Source organism: Coregonus lavaretus (assembly GCF_964263955.1).
Source record: "Coregonus lavaretus genome assembly, contig: HAP1_SCAFFOLD_2889, whole genome shotgun sequence".
NCBI classification, from domain to species: Eukaryota; Metazoa; Chordata; class Actinopteri; order Salmoniformes; family Salmonidae; genus Coregonus; species Coregonus lavaretus.
In genome coordinates, this window is record NW_028161609.1 from 16,771 (window position 1) to 37,500 (window position 20,730).

The 20,730-nt window shown below is 44.2% G+C and overlaps 1 protein-coding gene across 1 annotated transcript in view; it reads right to left on the minus strand.

Moving 5' to 3' along the window:
• Positions 1-3,136: 3,136 nt before the first annotated feature.
• The window catches only part of LOC311120359 (alpha-1-syntrophin-like), a gene marked incomplete at its 5' end in the record, with an annotated part of 35,725 nt that continues 18,131 nt past the window's right edge, over positions 3,137-20,730 (minus strand). The window contains 5 exons of the mRNA XM_084194974.1: positions 3,137-3,664; positions 4,805-4,992; positions 6,042-6,238; positions 11,117-11,247; positions 14,730-14,919. Of these exons, the coding sequence (XP_084051100.1) occupies positions 3,572-3,664; positions 4,805-4,992; positions 6,042-6,238; positions 11,117-11,247; positions 14,730-14,919 (799 nt within the window). The 3' untranslated portion in view covers positions 3,137-3,571. The remainder of the gene's footprint in view (positions 3,665-4,804; positions 4,993-6,041; positions 6,239-11,116; positions 11,248-14,729; positions 14,920-20,730) is intronic.

Genomic DNA, 20,730 nt, shown 5'->3' on the forward strand with positions numbered 1-20,730 from the left:
TTTAAAATTCAAGGCACACTTAACCAGCATGGTTACCACTGCATTCTGCAGCGATACGCCTTCCCATCTGGTTTGCGCTTAGTGGGACTATCATTTGTTTTTCAACAGGACAATGACCCAACACACCTCCAGGCTGTATAAGGGCTATTTTACCAAGAAGGAGAGTGATGGAGTGCTGCATCAGATGACCTGGTCTCCACAATCACCCAACCTCAACCCAATTGAGATGGTTTGGGATGAGTTGGACCACAGAGTGAAGGAAAAGCAGCCAACAAGTGCTCAGCATATGTGGGAACTCCTTCAAGACTGTTGGGAAAGCATTCCAGGTAAAGCTGGTTGAGAGAATGCCAAGAGTGAGCAAAGCTGTCATCAAGGCAAAGGGTGGCTACTTTGAAGAATCTAAAAATTGTTTACAACTTTTTTGGTTAGTACATGATTCCATATGTGTTATTTCATAGTGTTGATGTCTTCACTATTATTCTACAATGTAGAAAATAGTAAAAATAAAGAAAAACCCTTGAATGAGTAGGGGTGTCCAAACCTTTGACTGGAACTGTAGGTGTGTGTATATAATGTGTATATGTATGTGTATAATGTGTATATTTATGTGTATAATGTGTATATTTATGTTTTATTATACAGTGCGCATTTGAAAAAGAGACCAGTTCTCAATTTGTCTTCCCTGTTAAAATAAAGATTAAATAAAATAATAAAATCTAGAGATCTACCAATAAAGAACAGTAAAAGTTAACAATCAAAGTTTATTACACTTTTATATACAAACAACCTTGCAAGGCACACCTTTTGTTTAAATTATAATATACAATACATTTTTATTCTTGAAAGCAAAAAAGTTTTCGATTTGAAATATATATTAATATAAGTTTGTTTAGCATTGTAGAGAGAAGGCCACAAATAGTGGATTTTCCTTTGACACAAAATAAATGGGGGCAATTGAACACATTGTCAGGTAAACCATAGACGCCATTTTTGTTTATTTTCAGTTGGTTCGCGATAATTTCTGTAAATGCACACACTAACAAAAGGACTAACGCTGTATCAAAACCGCATCATTACTTCCCAACAAGCTTATATCTTTCAAATGCATCTGTGATTTTGGCTGTAGTCATTAAGAAGACAAAATAATGTGTATTCAACTAGCTTTGTGAGAACGGTTTCAATATATAATCTCAGTACCTATAGCATATACTCTGATAACCCATTGCTCTTTCAATATGAAACACTATCAATGTATTCATTGATAATGTTATACCCAGAGCCAAATATGTACAGTGCCTTCAGAAAGTATTCACAACCCTTGACTTTTTCCACATTTTGTTCTGTTACAGCCTGAATGTAAAATTGATTCAATTCAGATATTGTGTCACTGGCCTACACACAATACCCCATAATGTCAAAGTGGAACTTTGTTTTTAGAAATGTTTACAAATTAGTTGAAAATGAAAAGCTGAAATGTCTTGAGTCAATAAGTATTCAACCCTTTGTTATGGCAAGCCTAAATAAGTTCAGGAGTACAAATATGCTTAACAAGTCACATAATAAGTTGCCTGGACTCACACTGTGTGCAATAATAGTGTTTAACATGATTTTTGAATGACTACCTCATCTCTGTACCCCACACATACAATGAATTATCTGTAAGGTCCCTCAGTCGAGCAGTGAATTTCAAAAACAGATTCAACCACAAAGACCAGGGAGGTTTTCCAATACCTATTGGTAGATGGGTAAAAATAAAAAAAGCTGACATTTTACATCCCTTTGAGCATGGTGAAGTTATTCATTACACTTTGGATGGTGTGCCAATACACCCAGTCACTATGAAGATACAGGCATCCTTCCTAACTCAGTTGCCGGAGAGGAAGGACAACTGCTCAGGGATTTCACCATGAGGCCAATAGTGACATTATACAGAGTTTAGTGGATGTGAGAGGAGAAAGCTGAGGATGGGATCAACAACATTATAGTTACTCCACAATGCTAACCTAAATGAGAGAGTGAAAAGAAGAAAGCCTGTACAGAATAAAAATATTACAAAACATGCATTCTGTTTGCAATAAGGCACTAAAGTAATACAGCAAAACATGTGGGAAAGAAATTAACTTTATGTTGTAAATACAAAGTGTTATGTTTGGGGCAAATACAACAAAACACATCACTGAGTACCACTCTTCATATTTTCAAGCATGGTGGGGGCTGCATCATGTTATATGTATGCTTGTCATCGGCAAGGACTAGGGAGTTTTTTAGGATAAAATGAAATGGAATAGAGCTAAGCACAGGCAAAATCCTAGAGGGAAACCTGGTTCAGTCTGCTTTCCAACAGACACTGGGAGACAAATTCATCTTTCAGCAGGACAATAACCTAGAACACAAGGCCGAATATACACTGGAGTTGCTTACCAAGACGACATGGAATGTTCCTGAGTGGCCTAGTTAAAGTTACGGCAAGACTTGAAAATGGCTGGCTGTGTAGCAATGATCAACAACCAACTTGACAGAATTTTAAAAATAATAATGTGCAAGTATTGTACAATCTAGGTGTGCAGACCTTCCCAGAAAGACTCACAGCTGTAATCGCTGCAAAAGGTGATTCTAACATGTATTGACTCAGAGGTGTGAATACTTATGTAAATTAGATATTTCTGCATTTATTTTTCAATACATTTGATAACATTTCTAAAAACATGTTTTCACTTTGGGGTATTGTGTGTAGATGGGTGAGAGAAAAATCGATTTAATCTATTTTAAATTTAGGCTGTAACACAACAAAATGTGGAACAATTCAAGTTATAATTTTTTTTGAAGGCGCTATAGGTATATAGTTACAAACACATACAGCTAGAAGGCTCTGGTAATACCAATGTTAGAACTATTCCATCGATATTTCATCAAAATTAAAATTATCTAGAGGGTGAACTTCCTAAATCAAAAGGGGTATGCACACTTGACTGAAATTATACAGTGTCAAACTGTGTATATACTCTATCGATATAAATGCATAGCACTCTTATGCATAAGGTCATTCAAGTTAGTTGGAGTTGGGGTTAAGTGAAATTAATAAACCGTTTCTAAACATTTGGATTTAGGGATTAACTTTACATTTGCTTTATGACATAGTTTATCTTCATGTTGATATTGGCTATGGGAAACATTTATGAATCTACTAAAGAAATGCAGGGAGAGTCTTTTCGCTGCACTCAAAATGTCTCTGAATCAGCACTTGGAAAACATCCTTAATAGCAGACATAAAATAATGTTTCTCAAAATGGCAGCCAAAACATAAAAATAACGTAGATTTAGGATGATAAAACACTAACCTCTCTGAATAGTTCAATCAGTAAACAATGCAGGTAACAGTTGAAAATGCTGTAACAAATTTCAAAGCCGTCATGATTTTTGTAATATCAATGCTGTCTGTTATAACTGCTTGGTGGCGGTTTGAAACAGAGCGCTGACATCATATCCTCTGCAGTGACATCACATCCTCCTAACGTTAAGAGTCATGGCTGCATGTAAATACGCTTCGGTGGGGTTGCAGGTCAAACTGTTATCATGCTAACAGGCCTAGCCGCTTGACCTTAGCAGAGAGGAAGGAGTGGATGATGAACACCATAGTCTTGGGGCAGGAGTGGAGGTCCAGTTGCTGCAAGGGAGGAAGAGGAAAGGAGGGAGTTAGAAAGAGGAGAGGGGAGGCAGAGGGAAGAGAGAGAGAAGTTCATTATCACCTTTGACGTTGTTATAGTTGAGTTAGCATAGCAAACAATGACTACTCTGTTAAAACGTTTACTCTGTATTGAAACTTTTTTGGGGGTTTGAAAATGAGGTTTGTCATGTGAACAAGAGAAGGAACCCAACAGCAAAGGAGAAAGGAGATACAGCTAGGACGAAAGAGAGAGAGAGAGAGAGAGAGAGAGAGAGAGAGAGAGAGAGAGAGAGAGAGAGAGAGAGAGAGAGAGAGAGACAGAGAGACAGAGAGACAGAGAGAAAGTGAAGAAAAAAAATAAACACAAAACAACCAAGCAACCAACACCAAGCAACCAACACCAAGCAACCAACACCAAGCAACCAACCAACAACAAGCAACCAAGCAACACCAAGCAACCAACCAACACCAAGTAACCAACATCAAACAACCAAGCAACCAACACCAAGCAACCAACACCAAGCAACCAACACCAAGCAACCAACCAACACCAAGCAACCAAGCAACCAACCAACACCAAGCAACCAACCAACACCAAGTAACCAACATCAAACAACCAAGCAACCAACACCAAGCAACCAACACCAAGCAACCAACACCAAGCAAGCAAGCAAGCAACCAACCAACACCAACCAACCAACACCAACCAACCAACACCAAGCAACCAACTAACCAACCAACACCAAGCAACCAACACCAAGCAAGCAAGCAAGCAAGCAAGCAACCAACCAACACCAACTAACCAACACCAAGCAACCAACACCAAGCAACCAACTAACCATCCATCCAACAAACTAACCAACCAACAAACTAACCAACCAACACCAAGCAACCAACTAACCATCCATCCAACAAACTAACCAACCAACAAACTAACCAACCAACACCAAGCAACCAAGCAACCAACACCAAGCAACCAACACCAAGCAACCAACCAACCAACACCAAGCAACCAACCAACCAATCAACCAACCAACACCAAGCAATCAACCAACACCAATCAACCAACCAACACCAAGCAGCCAACCAACACCAAGCAGCCAACCAACACCAAACAGTCCAGTAAACAGTCCAACTCACAATCTCCGCCTCTGGCCCTCCGAAGTCGAGGAAGATCATGTGTACACCGTCGTCTGAGGACATGCGCAGGCGCTCGAAGGGCTGCTGGAGGAGCACCGTCTTCCTGATGCCCATCTCCTCAGTGAACAGGCTAAAGCCCTCGTCGATGTGCACTCCCAGGTTGCACTCCTTCCCGTTCCAGCTGCAGGCTGCCAGGGACCACAGATAAAGGCATTAGGAAGGTTGGTCACTAAGGGCCGGTTTCCTAGACACAGATTAGACCTAGTGCTCAACTAAAAAACATTCTCAAAGGAGATTATCTTGCTTTTTAGTCCAGAACCAGGACTATGCTTAATCTGTGTCCAGGAAACTGCCCCTAAAGGTTCTGATTTTAGGTTGCTCTTTGTTTCTGTATCACTCCCCTTACAAAACTGAATACTAAAGGTACAGTAGTTGATTGACTGATCTGTTCTATCACATTGACATCGATCATACAGTGAATATATGAATGCAGACAGTTGGATTTCATTGATTTTGTAGGTGCAGGCAGCTAAGATGTGGCTGCCTCCCATGAAGGTGATGAGTGACTTTTTATTGTTATTATGTTGCAACACACAACAACGCCAGCAGAGGGCAGGACTACCCTATATAAAACAGCCAGACCTGCACATACTTGCTGTAGGTCTTTGCTAGACCATTTGCTGCTGTCTTACAGCCATTCATTATGATATATTGCAGTTGGAGCAGTAAAATGTTACTTTTCTAAATACCTGTGATGCAGCAACGATTCATCGCTAACGTGACACAGTCTTTCAGGTTGACACCAAGCACTAACTTCATTAGCAATCAACATTCACAATGTTTTTGAAAGTACAGGTTAACTTTTGAATGCCCTGTATGTAGTATTTTGTAGCTGTTTGTTTTGATTAAGTGGGACTTGGTGTATTATTTGGCATCAGAGATGGGTTCAATTCCATTTCAATTCAGGAATAGAATTAACATGAATTGAATTAATTGAAAAGTCCACATAGACCTAACACAAGTCCTTCAGTCTCAGACCCCTCATCACGCGAGCATGGTTCTGTATCGAAACCCTGTCTAAGACCTGAAGACTTGTGTTAGCTTCCCGAGCTCATGCATTAGCTCAGCGGACTTGGCGGATGCTCCTCATTCCTGAACTGGAACCTTGTCTGAGATCTGAAGACTCGCGTTAGCTCCCCCAGTGGGCTAACTTCATCTGCTACTCCTGTATCTATACCTGTGGTGACCTCCTGGATGAGCTCGGCGGCGTTGTGGCAGCCATCCACCAGCATGTGGGTCCAGGCCGAAAGCTCCTTGGCCGAGTCCACCCGGAACAAGTGGGTCTCCACGCCCTGCTTGGTGCCTGTGCGCAGCCCAAAGGAGAGCTCCGAGTCCAGCAGGGGAGAGCTCTTCCCCGGTCCTGAGTGGACCAGTCTGGAGGAGATGGGAAGGGGAGAGAGGGAAGGAATAGAGGGGACAGTAGGCATGATGGAGAGGAGAGAGACAGCAGGCATGATGGAGAGGAGAGAGGAGAGAGACAGTAGGTATGATGGAGAGAGAGGAGAGAGACAGTAGGCATGATGGAGAGAGAGAGAGAGAGAGGAGAGAGACAGTAGGCATGATGGAGAGAGAGAGAGAGAGAGGAGAGAGACAGTAGGCATGATGGAGAGGAGAGAGACAGTAGGCATGATGGAGAGGAGAGAGACAGTAGGCATGATGGAGAGGAGAGAGACAGTAGGCATGATGGAGAGGAGAGAGAGGAGAGAGACAGTAGGTATGATGGAGAGAGAGAGAGGAGAGAGACAGGTATGATGGAGAGAGAGAGAGAGGAGAGAGACAGTAGGTATGATGGAGAGAGAGAGAGGAGAGAGACAGTAGGTATGATGGAGAGAGAGAGGAGAGACACAGTATGTATGATGGAGAGAGAGAGAGGAGAGAGACAGTAGGTATGATGGAGAGAGAGAGAGGAGAGAGACAGTAGGTATGATGGAGAGAGAGAGAGGAGAGAGACAGTAGGTATGATGGAGAGAGAGAGAGGAGAGAGACAGTAGGTATGATGGAGAGAGAGAGTGGAGAGAGACAGCAGGTATGATGAGAGAGAGAGGAGAGAGACAGTAGGTATGATGAGAGAGAGAGGATAGAGACAGAAAGGGGGAGAGAGGAGAGAGACAGTAGGTATGATGAGAGAGAGAGGATAGAGACAGAAAGGGGGAGAGAGGAGAGAGACAGTAGGTATGATGAGAGAGAGAGGATAGAGACAGAAAAGGGGAGAGAGGAGAGAGACAGTAGGTATGATGAGAGAGAGAGGATAGAGACAGAAAAGGGGGAGAGAGGAGAGAGACAGTAGGTATGATAGAGAGGAGAGAGACAGTAGGTATGATGGAGAGAGAGAGAGGAGAGAGACAGCAGGTATGATGAGAGAGAGAGGAGAGAGACAGTAGGTATGATGAGAGAGAGAGGAGAGAGACAGAAAGGGGGAGAGAGGAGAGAGACAGTAGGTATGATGAGAGAGAGAGGAGAGAGAGTATGTATGATGAGAGAGAGAGGATAGAGACAGAAAGGGGGAGAGAGGAGAGAGACAGTAGGTATGATGAGAGAGAGAGGAGAGAGACAGAAAGGGGGAGAGAGGAGAGAGACAGTAGGTATGATGAGAGAGAGAGGAGAGAGACAGAAAGGGGGAGAGAGGAGAGAGACAGTAGGTATGATAGAGAGGAGAGAGACAGTAGGTATGATGGAGAGAGAGAGAGGAGAGAGACAGTAGGTATGATGGAGAGAGAGAGGAGAGAGACAGCAGGTATGATGAGAGAGAGAGGAGAGAGACAGTAGGTATGATGAGAGAGAGAGGAGAGAGACAGAAAGGGGGAGAGAGGAGAGAGACAGTAGGTATGATGAGAGAGAGAGGAGAGAGAGTATGTATGATGAGAGAGAGAGGATAGAGACAGAAAGGGGGAGAGAGGAGAGAGACAGTAGGTATGATGAGAGAGAGGATAGAGACAGAAAGGGGGAGAGAGGAGAGAGACAGTAGGTATGATGAGAGAGAGAGAGAGGAGAGAGACAGTAGGTATGATGGAGAGAGAGAGAGAGGAGAGACAGCAGGTATGATGGAGAAAGACAGTAGGTATGATGAGAGAGAGAGGAGAGAGACAGTAGGTATGATGGAGAGAGAGAGAGGAGAGAGACAGTAGGTATGATGAGAGAGAGAGAGGAGAGAGACAGTAGGTATGATGGAGAGAGAGAGAGGAGAGAGACAGCAGGTATGATGAGAGAGAGAGGAGAGAGACAGTAGGTATGATGAGAGAGAGAGGAGAGAGACAGAAAGGGGGAGAGAGGAGAGAGACAGTAGGTATGATGAGAGAGAGAGGAGAGAGAGTATGTATGATGAGAGAGAGAGGATAGAGACAGAAAGGGGGAGAGAGGAGAGAGACAGTAGGTATGATGAGAGAGAGAGGATAGAGACAGAAAGGGGGAGAGAGGAGAGAGACAGTAGGTATGATGAGAGAGAGAGAGAGGAGAGAGACAGTAGGTATGATGGAGAGAGAGAGAGAGGAGAGACAGCAGGTATGATGGAGAAAGACAGTAGGTATGATGAGAGAGAGAGGAGAGAGACAGTAGGTATGATGGAGAGAGAGAGAGGAGAGAGACAGTAGGTATGATGAGAGAGAGAGAGGAGAGAGACAGTAGGTATGATGGAGAGAGAGAGAGGAGAGAGACAGTAGGTATGATGAGAGAGAGAGAGGAGAGAGACAGTAGGTATGATGGAGAGAGAGAGAGAGAGAGAGGAGAGAGACAGTATGTATGATGGAGAGAGAGAGAGGAGAGAGACAGTAGGTATGATGGAGAGAGAGAGAGGAGAGAGACAGTAGGTATGATGAGAGAGAGAGGAGAGAGACAGTAGGTATGATGGAGAGAGAGAGAGGAGAGAGACAGTAGGTATGATGGAGAGAGAGAGGAGAGAGACAGTAGGTATGATGGAGCGAGAGAGAGAGGAGAGAGACAGTAGGTATGATGAGAGAGAGAGGAGAGAGACAGTAGGTATGATGGAGAGAGAGAGAGAGGAGAGAGACAGTAGGTATGATGAGAGAGAGAGGAGAGAGACAGTAGGTATGATGAGAGAGAGAGAGGAGAGAGACAGTAGGTATGATGGAGAGAGACAGTAGGTATGATGAGAGAGAGAGAGAGAGAGGAGAGAGACAGAAAGGGGGAGATAGGAGAGAGACAGAAAGGGGGAGAGGGGAGAGAGACAGAAAGGGGGAGAGAGGAGAGAGACAGAAAGGGGGAGAGAGGAGAGGTAGAAACAGAGAAAGGAAAGAAAGAGAACAGAGAAAGAGTGGAAAAAGAGGGAGAAAGCAACATGAGGGGTGGAGAACACATTACTGATAACGTGCTGGTTTTCCTAATCGTTTGCACATGAAAATGAGATCATGCTAGAACATTTTCAATGGACCATTTATGGAAGATTATTAAATATGCCAAAACTATAATTCAACATTTCTTCACGATAGCCCAGTTTGGGTGTTTAAGTATGACTTGCTGTTTGGCCAGGATGTCTTGACTGACTAGCTTTAAATACAGTGCAGACAAACAGGGTAGTGTGTGTACACGTGAATAGGTGTCCCTCCTAGTTGATATGAGATAATGACTGACTTAATGATCATTCTAATATATGATACTATATATACAGTATATTTAAAAAGTGACTGCTTTTAATTGCATACAATGCAATATACACTGAGTATATCAAACATTAGGAACACCTTCCTAATATTGAGTTGCACCAGCCTCAATTCGTCAGGGCATGGACTCTACAAGGTGTCAAAAGCGTTCCACAGGGATGTTGGCCCATGTTGACTCCAATGCTTCCCACAGTTGTGTCAAGTTGGCTGGATGTCCTTTGGGTGGTGGACCATTCTTGACACACATGGGAAACTGTTGAGTGTGAAAAACCCAGCAGCGTTGCAGTTCTTGACACAAACCGGTGCGCCTGGCACCTACTACCATACCCTGTTCAAAGGCACTTAAATATTTTGTCTTGCCCATTCACAAATAGGAAATTTGACTGGCTAGTTTGGGAGGAGATTTGACTGACTGGTCTGGAAGGAGATTTGACTGGCTGGTTTCGAAGGAGATTTGTCTGGCTGGTCTGTAAGGAGATTTGACTGGCTATAAAGTTATAAAACCTTGTAGGGTTAAACCTTTCTACGCCCCTTTTCGTTACTATTTGTGTGATGTATCTGCCAGGTCTGACTGCATTATTTGCACTGGCAAATCAAAGATGGCCACCATAGCCATTTCCATTGCTCATCCCTTTAAGAGAGCATTAAAGCAGTGTTCACATTGGCAGTTTGAAGTGACTCAAATGTGATTAGAATCTGTTATTTTTCCTGCATTCTGAACAGCCAAAAGGCACATGGAATCAGATATTTCAAACCACATTTCAAACTATCTTCGTTGGTGGTTTGAAGTTAGATACAAATCTGATTCCTGGCCATGTGCCTTGTGTCTGAACGGTCAAATCTGATTTATTTGCCCTCAAGTCGTTTTTAGACTGTTATTTGGCATATGTTGTTGCTTGCTAGCTACTCTGTTGACAGTTTGACAAGAACATGTGGTAGCTAATTAGTTTGTTAATTGTTTACAAACAAATTAGTGAATGTGCTAGAAAGCTAAACAGCTACCTAGCTAGCTAGTTGACTGCCTTGGCTAGCCAAAAAGGACTCGATTTGAAAGTTGGATAATCTTATCCTTTGAGGCTTTAAAAGTTTTCCTACACTATGATTTTGAACATTCAAAGCAACTGGGAATCATCCATGGCAGGCATTGTTATCACCTTAGCTTGCTACAAAACAACTTCTGAGTGATAGGAAGCAGAAGCACCACCACCAATCAGCCTACACCCCTGAGCACACACCCGTAATTACTATGACAACTAGCATAGCCATGTCAGCAAATGACTGCTGTCTGAACACACACAAATCCGATTTGGTCACTTATCTCTTGCTGTTTGGACATTCAGTATTCCAAAACGGATTTGAAAAACAAAACTGATTTGAGCATTATGGCCTGCAGTGTGAACAAGGCTTAAGAGCTTTAAGAAAAGGCCGCTTTTTGGTGAGGTTTTATATGTTAAAAAGCCTTTAGCAGCCTAGAAATAGACAAATAATATTATATATATACTGCTCATTTTCGTGGACTAAACTCAGCCATCAATGGATACTGTGTTTTGTGAAAATGTCTATTTGACTTGCTGGTTTTGAAAGATATTTAACCGCCTGGTCGAAGTGCAGTGCAACGGTTTTACTGTCTCTATCCTACCTGGTTGTGATGAGCGGATGGCTCTTGGCTGGGCTGTTGATGCTGTCCTTACTGTCAGGAAGGGTGGGGTACAGCAGCAGGTCTCTCTCAGTCAGCAGAGCCAGCACCGGTCTCTCTGGACCCTGGGTCGCCTTGACGGAGAGGAGGACAAACAGACAGACACACACACAGAGACAGACACACGCACAAACATAAACACTTTTTATGACTCAAATATCACAACATATTTACACATCCTTATGAATGTAATACACACACTGTCACATATTTCAATACTTCCTTGACAAAAGGTTAACATCAAATATTATTTTCAATTCCATACTGAAGTACAAGCGAGGGGAATGTGTAACAACATAATTTATCCTGGATCATAACAATGGGTGTCTTGTTAATGACTGTCACGTTCGTTCATGAACGGGTCAGACCAAGGCGCAGCGTGATATGCATACATGTTTATTTGACATATAAACACAACGACAAAACAAGAAACGAAACGTGAAGTCCAAGGTACACAAACAACCTACCTAACACGGAACAAGATCCCACAACCCACTAGTGCCAATAGGCTGCCTAAGTATGGTCCCCAATCAGAGACAACGAGCGACAGCTGCCTCTAATTGGGAACCACACCGGCCAACATAGAAATACCCATACTAGATATAAACATAGAACTACACAACATAGAATATACACACCCTGACTCCACAAATAAGCGTCCCCAGAGTCAGGGCGTGACAGTACCCCCCGCCCCCCCCCCCAAAGGTGCGACCGCACAACCTTTAACAGGGTAGGGGCCGTGTGGGCATTCCACCTCGGAGGCGGATCCGGCTCCGGGCGTGACAACCACCTATTCTCCGCCTCCCTGTTGCGCCCCTGGTCTGGTCTGGACCTCGGCGCGCTGCTTCCCCTCTCCTTCCTCCCACTATACTCCAAGCCCTGTCTGGACCCTGGTGTGGGAGACCCCGAACCTGGAGAGGGGCTGACGTCTGGGTCTGGACTGGAGCCGCTGACCGGAGCTGGTCCGGGCACCGGTGGAGCGGACTGCTCAGGCTCCGGACTAGAGCCGCTGACCGGATCTGGACCCCGGTGGAGCGGACTGCTCTGGCTCCGGAGTGGAACAGGCCGGGCCGGGCTGGCGACGCGCACCACTGGCTTGGTGCGAGGGACAGGAACAGGCCGGGCCGGGCTGGCTACGCACACCACTGGCTTGGTGCGAGGGGCAGGAACAGGCCGGGCCGGGCTGGCGACGCGCACCACTGGCTTGGTGCGAGGGGCAGGAACAGGCCGTGCCGGGCTGGCGAAGCGCACCACTAGCTTGGTGCGAGGGGCAGGAACAGGCCGGGCCGGGCTGGCGACGCGCACCACTAGCTTGGTGCGAGGGGCAGGAACAGGCCGGGCTGGGCTGGCGACGCGCACCACTAGCTTGGTGCGAGGGACAGGCACAGGCCAGGCCGGAAACGCGCACCACTGGCTTGGTGCGAGGGGCAGGAACAGGCCGGGCCGGCTGGCGACGTGCACAACTGGCTTGGTGCGAGGGACAGGAACAGGCCGGGCCGGGTTGGCGACGCGCACCACTGGTTTGGTGCGAGGGGCAGGAACAGGCTGGGCCGGGCTGGCAACGCGCACCACTAGCTTGGTGCGAGGGGCAGGAACAGGCCGGACCGGGCTGGCAACGCACACCACTGGCTTGGTGCGAGGGTCAGGAACAGGCCGGGCCGGGCTGGCGACGCGCACCACTAGCTTGGTGAGAGGGACAGGAACAGGCCGAGCCGGGCTGGCAACGCGCACCACTAGCTTGGTGCGAGGGGCAGGAACAGGCCGGACCGGGCTGGCAACGCACACCACTGGCTTGGTGCGAGGGTCAGGAACAGGCCGGGCCGGGCTGGCGACGCGCACCACTAACTTGGTGCGAGGGACAGGAACAGGCCGAGCCGGGCTGGCGACGCGCACCACTGGCTTGGTGCGAGGCGCAGGAACAGGCCGGGCCGGGCTGGCGACGCGCACCACTGGCTTGGTGTGAGGTACAGGAACAGGCCGGACCGGGCTGGCGACGCGCACCACTGGCTTAGTGCGGGGAGCAGGAACGGGCCGGACCGGACTGGCGACACGCACCACTTGCTTGGTGCGTGGAGCGGGACTGGGTTCCTTTATTAACCCCCGCTCCTTCTGCTGCCTAACCAGCTCCTCTCGCCGTGCCTCTACACTTTCCTTCTCCCTTTTAGCCTCCTGTAGCCTCGTCATCCACCCCGTGTGCCCCCCCAAAAAAAATTATTGGGGTTGCCTCTCGGGTCTCCGTCGTCGGCACGGTTGGCACCGTTTCACCTCTCCTGCCTGGGCATCTACCTTCGCCCATGGCCCTTTCCCCGCAAATATCTCCTCCCATGACCACCATTTGCCCACCTGTGACATGGCTATTCACTCTTCCTGGGCACGCTGCTTGGTCCTCGTTTGGTGGGATCTTCTGTCACGTTCGTTCATGAACGGGTCAGACCAAGGCGCAGCGTGATATGCATACATGTTTATTTGACTTATAAACACAACGACGAAACGTGAAGTACAAGGTCCACAAACAACCTACCTAACACGGAACAAGATCCCACAACCCACTAGTGCCAATAGGCTGCCTGAGTATGGTCCCCAATCAGAGACAACGAGCGACAGCTGCCTCTGATTGGGAACCACACCGGCCAACATAGAAATACCCATACTAGATATAAACATAGAACTACACAACATAGAATATACACACCCTGACTCCACAAATAGGAGTCCCCAGAGTCAGGGCGTGACAATGACTATGTATTCAGTTCCATTTTGCTCTTTTCATTCCAAAGAATGTCAGCATTCACAGTGGGCAAGGACACTTAAAAACATCGACAGAAATATTTATTTAGAAAATTCAATGTCTTGTGGGTCTTTAATGGTCCTGTTCCGTCCATCAAAGGATTTTAGACGTTGTTGTCTTTGTTGTTGGGTTTTCAACAATATACGTTGCATATGTTTAATTATTTTCCCTTTTCAAGGGACATATGACTTATTAACTGGCAGCTCCTTAGCACAAGGCTAGCGCAAACACTATTCTCAGAAAGTCACTTTCAATAGACTAAACAGACAGTAGACTACTCGCTAATGCATTTAAACAGAGCACAGTGTTTGAGTCAGACATTCCTTATTTCACTCTGTTCATTGCTAATCTGGCCTTCGCATTGCTAAAATGCTAAAAAATAAACCAGATTACATTTTCAGTCACAACAGCTGATGTTATGGACAATGTTTATTGGAACGCACTCAAGTGACACATTAGATGACTAGCCAATAGAGAGGCCTGTCTTGGTTAGGTTCTTACCATTTGTCAAAACTAACAAGTAAATAAATAATTGCGGCAAGACCTGGGATCAAATACTATTTGAAATAATTTCAAATACTTTATCTGTGCTTGATTGAGCTTGTCTGTTGCGATAGAACCAACAGAAAAGTCCAGGAAGTACAAAAGCCCACCCACCTGGGACTTCAGGCAGGCTAAAGCAAATGCTCAAAGTAATTATTTGAACCCAGGGCAGGCAGCCATAAATAGAAATGCATGAACTCAAATTTGACCTTTGACTCTTTGTACCTGTTCAGTGATCCATCCCATGTGTTTGACCTCCAGGCCCGCCTGCATGGCCCTCAGCTCGCCCCTAACTTGGGGCACCAGGGCCGAGGCCCCGGCTTGGATGGCGTTGTACCAGGACTGGGCCATAGCAGGATCCTTGGCCCTCAGGAACACTGAGCTCTTTCTGCTGGACGAGATCACCTCAAAGTACCTGTGTGGAGGGGAGAGAGGGAGCGGGAAAGGGGGAGCGAGAGGAGACAGAAAGAGAGCGAGAGAGAGGGGGGGGGGGGGGTGAAGTGAGAGACAGGGAGAAAGAAAATAGGTAAGGACAGGAAAGGGAGAGACGAACACAAGAAAACAGTGTTAGCTGTGGTCAGGTCCCTGGAGAATGCACTAAAATCAATTTTGATGACCCTTGAAGTTGAGGAGGGTCAATTAGCTTGCCTCCTGTTACAAATGAATTTGCATACTATTAAAATTCTCCTCTCCTTTACCTCTGGACAAAGCTGGTCTTAGCAGTAATGCAGTTGGTTATGGCATGGATTTTGACAACGGAAGCGCAGCCTATCCAGCCGCGACGCTCCTGTTATTATTTTGGATGTGCGTAAAAACCCCTCCATGTAGGCTATATTCCCATCATGGAACAAGAAATGAGATAATCCGGTGACTCTCATATTCAGAAACATTTAAGTTATTTAGCAGACGCTCTTATCCAGAGCGACTTACAGAAGCAATTAGGGTTAAGTGCCTTGCTCAAGGGCACATCGACAGATTTTTCACCTAGTCAGCTTGGAGATTTTTGTGGGAGGTAGGAACACAAGCATTTCGCTACACTCGCAATAACATCTACTTAATATGTGTACGCGACCAATCAAATTAGATTTGATTTTGATTCGAACCAGCGATATTTTGGTTACTGGCCCAACGCTCTTAACCGATACAATATGTATTGCAAGTACAGCCAACTAGCGCAAAAATAATATTGTTAAATTGTCAAAACGATACGATATATCGTCCAAAATAATATCCCGAAATGTAACAGTATACATTTTTGCCCCATCACTAGTAATTGCGCTCATAATAACGTCTGTGAAAATAGCAAAAATATTTCCGACACACCACCAGATCTATAGCACTACCGCCAGCGCTTAGATTAACCATTGCATTTGTATTTGTATTTATTAGGGATCCCCATTAGCTGCTGCCAAGGTCTGGGGTCCAAACATATTAAAGCACTTACATTACATATAAAACAAAATATAAAACAGTACATCATATGACATTATTACACCACTACCTACAGTTGAAGTCGGAAGTTTACATACACCTTAGCCAAATACATTTAAACTCAGTTTTTCACAATTCCTGACATTTAATCCTAGTAAAAATTCCATGTCTTAGGTCAGTTTATTTTAAGAATGTGAAATGTCAGAATAATAGTAAAGAGAATGATTTATTTCAGCTGTTATTTCTTTCATCACATTCCCAGTGGGTCAGAAGTTTACATACACTCAATTAGTATTTGGTAGCATTGCCTTTAAATTGTTTAACTTGGGTCAAAAGTTTTGAGTAGCCTTCCACAAGCTTCCCACAATAAGTTGGGTGAATTTTGGCCCATTCCTCCTGACAGAGCTGGTGTAACGGAGTCAGGTTTGTAGGCCTCCTTGCTCACACATGCTTTTTCAGTTCTGCCCACAAATGTTCTATAGAATTGAGGTCAGGGCTTTGTGATGGCCACTCCAATACCTTTACTTTGTTGTCCTTAAGCCATTTTGCCACAACTTTGGAAGTATGCTTGGGGTCATTGTCCATTTGGAAGACCCATTTGCGACCAAGCTTTAACTTCCTGACTGATGTCTTGAGATGTTGCCTCAATATATCCACATAATTTTCCTTCCTCATGATGCCATCTATTTTGTGAAGTGCACCAGTCCCTCCTGCAGCAAAGCACCCCCACAGCATGATGCTGCCACCCCTGTGCTTCATGGTTGGGATGGTGTTCTTCGGCTTGCAAGCATCCCCCTTTTTCCTCCAAACATAACAATGGTCATTATGGCCAAACAGTTCTATTTTTGTTTCATCAGACCAGCGGACATTTCTCCAAAAGTACGATCTTTGTCCCCATGTGCAGTTGCAAACCGTAGTCTGGCTTTTTTATGGCGGTTTTGGAGCAGTGGCTTCTTCCTTGCTGAGCGGCCTTTCAGGTTATGTCGATATAGGACTCGTTTTACTGTGGATATATATATTTTTTTACCTGTTTCCTACAGCATCTTCACAAGGTCCTTTGCTGTTGTTCTGGGATTGATTTGCACTTTTCGCACCAAAGTACGTTAATCTCTAGGAGACAGAACATGTCTCCTTCCTGAGCGGTATGACAGCTGTGTGGTCCCATGGTGTTTATACTTGCGTACTATTGTTTGTACAGATGAACGTGGTACCTTCAGGTGTTTGGAAATTGCTCCCAAGGATGAACCAGACTTGTGGAGTTCTACAATTTTCTTTCTGAGGTCTTGGCCACAGGTACACCTCCAATTGACTCAAATTATGTCAATTAGCCTATCAGAAGATTCTAAAGCCATGACATCATTTTCTGGAATTGTCCAAGCTGTTTAAAGGCACAGTCAACTTAGTGTATGTAAACTTCTGACCCACTGGAATTGTGATACAGTGAATTATAAGTGAAATAATCTGTCTGTAAACAATTGTTGGAAAAATTACTTGTGTCATGGACAAAGTAGATGTCCTAACCGACTTGCCAAAACTATAGTTTGTTAACAACAAATGTGTGGAGTGGTTGAAAAACGAGTTTTAATGACTCCAACCTAAGTGTATGTAAACTTCCGACTTCAACTGTATCTACAATACAAAATGTTTAATACCACCATACAACAATATCACAATGTGTGCGTATGCATGTGTCTATACCCTTGTGTGTGTCTCTTCACAGTCCCCGTTGTTCCATACGGTGTATTTTTACCTGTTTTTTAATCTGATTCTACTCCTTGCATCAGTTACCTGATGTGGAATAGAGTTCCATGTAGTCATGGCTCTATGTAGTACTGTGCGCCTCCCATAGTCTGTTCTGGACTTGGGGACTGTGAAGAGACCTCTGGTGGCATGTCTTGTGGTGTATGCATGGGTTTCCGAGCTGTGTGATAGTAGTTTAAACAGAGAGCTCGGTACATTCAGCTTGTCAACACCTCTTACAAAAACAAGCAGTGATGAAGTCAATCTCTCTTCCACTCTGAGCCAGGAGAGACTGACATGCATGTCATTAATGTTAGCTCTCCGTTTACTTTTAAGGGCCAGCCGTGCTGCCCTGTTCTGAGCCAACTGCAATTTTCCCAAGTCCCTCCTTGTGGCACCTGACCACACTACTGAACAGTAGTCTAGTTGTGACAAAACTTGAGCCTGTAGGACCTGCCTTGTTGATAGTGTTAAGAAGGCAGATCAGCGCTTAATTATGGACACACTTCTCCCCATCTTAGCTACTGTTGTATCAATATGCTTTGACCATGACAGTCTACAATCCGGGGTTACTCCAAGCAGTTTAGTCTCCTCAACTTGCTCAATTTCCACATTATTCATTACGAGATTCATTAGTTGAGGTTTAGGGTTTAGTGAATGATTTGACCCAAATACAATGCATTTAGTTTTGGAAATATTCAGGTCTAACTTAATCCTTGCCACCCATTCCGAACCTAACTGCAACTCTTTGTTAAGTGTTGCAGTTATTTCAGTTGCTGTAGTAGCTGACGTGTATAGTGTTGAGTCATCCGCATACATAGACACACTGGCTTTACTCAAAGCCAGTGGCATGTCGTTAGTAAAGATGGAAAAAAGCAAGGGGCCTAGACAGCTGCCCTGGGGAATTCCTGATTCTACCTGGAGATGTTTGAGAGACTTCCATTAAAGAACACCCTCTGTGTTCTGTTAGACAAGTAACTCTTTATCCACATTATAGCAGGGGGTGTAAAGCCATAACACATACGTTTTTCCAGCAGCAGACTATGATCGATAATGTCAAAAGCCACACTGAAGTCTAACAAAACAGCCCCCACAATCTTTTTAACATCAATTTCTCTAGGCCAATCATCAGTCATTTGTGTAAGTGCTGTGCCTGTTGAATGTCCTTCTCTATAAGCATGCTGAAAGTTTGTTGTCAATTTGTTTACAGTAAAATAGCATTGTATCTGGTCAAACACAATTTTTTCCAATAGTTTACTAAGGGTTGGTAACAGGCTAATTGGTTGGCTATTTGAGCCAGTAAAGGGGGCTTTACTATTCTTAGGTAGCGGAATGACTTTTGCTTCCCTCCAAGCCTGGGGGCACATGCATTCTATTAGGATTAAATTGAAAATATGGCAAATAGGAGTGGCAATATTGTCCGTTATTTCCTCAGCAATTTTCCATCCAAGTTGTCAGACCCCGGTGGCTTGTCATTGTTAATAGACAACAATCATTTTTTCACCTCTTCCACACTCACTTTATGCAATTCAAAATTACAATGCTTGTCTTTCATAATTTGGTCAGATATACTTGGATGTGTAGTGTCAGAAATTGTTGCTGGCTTGTCATGCCTAAGTTTTCTAATCTTGCCAATGAAATAATTATTAAAGCAGTTGGCAATATCAGTTGGTTTTGTGATGAATGAGCCATCTGATTCAATGAATGATGGAGCTGAGTTTGCCTTTTTCACAACATTTAATTTAAGGTGCTCCAAAGCTTTTTACTATCATTCTTTATGTCATTTATCCTTGTTTCATAGTATTGTTTCTTCTTATTTTTATTCAGTTTAGTCACATGATTTCTCAATTTGCAATATGTTTGCCAATCGGTTGTGCAGCCAGACTTATTTGCCATTCCTTTTGCCTCATCCCTCTCAACCATTACATTTTTCAATTCCTCATCAATCCATGGGGACTTAACAGTTTGTACCGTCATTTTCATAATGGGTGTATGCTTATTAGTAACAGGAATAAGCAATTTCATAAATTTGTCAAGTGCAGCATCTGGTTGCTCCACAGACCAACACATATTTTTTACATCAACAACATAGGAATCACTACAAAACTTATTGTATGACCTCTTATACATTATATATTAGGCCCAGCATTTGGAACTTTGGTTTTCCTAGATATGGCTACTATATTGTGATCACTAAATCCGATGGATTTGGATACTGCTTTAAAGCTAATTTCTGCAGCATTATTAAAGATGTGATCAATACATGTTGATGATTTCATTCCTGTGCTGGTTGTAACTACCGTGGTAGGTTGACTGATAACCTGAACCAGGTTGCAGGCACTAGTTAAAGTTTGAAGCTTTCTCTTGTGGGGGCAGCCTGATGAAAGCCAGTCAATATTTAAATCACCCAGAAAATATACATCTCTGTTGATATCACATACATTATCAAGCATTTCACACATGCTATCCAGATACTGACTGTTAGCACTTGGTGGTCTATAGCAGCTTCCCACCAGAATTGGCTTTAGGTGAACCTGTAGCCATATTACTTCAACAGTATTTAACATGAGATCCTCTCTAATCTTCACAGGAATGTGGTTCTGAATATAAACAGCAACACCTCCACCATTGGCATTTCTATATTTTCTGTAAATGTTATAACCTTGTATTGCTACCACTGTATCATCACAGGTATTATCTAAGTGAGTTTCAGAGATAGTCAGAATATGAACGTCATCTGTTACTAACAAATTATTGATTTCAAGAACCTTGTTTCTTAAGCTACATATGTTAACGTGGGCTATTTTGAGCACTTTCTTCTGGGATGCTTATTTGTTTTTATTGCTTTACTGGGAAGCTTAGCAGCAGTAGATGTGCTCATGTTCTTTATGTTAGTGCAGGGTGAGCTGCACACAGTGGACTGCCTCCTCGGGCACACCGGCTCAGTGCTAACAGTATAAATCTGGTTCCTAGGCACATGATCACTGCACACAACAGCTGCAGAATCAGCAGAGGCACCCAGGGCAGCTAGAGGGACACAAACCAGGTTACCCAC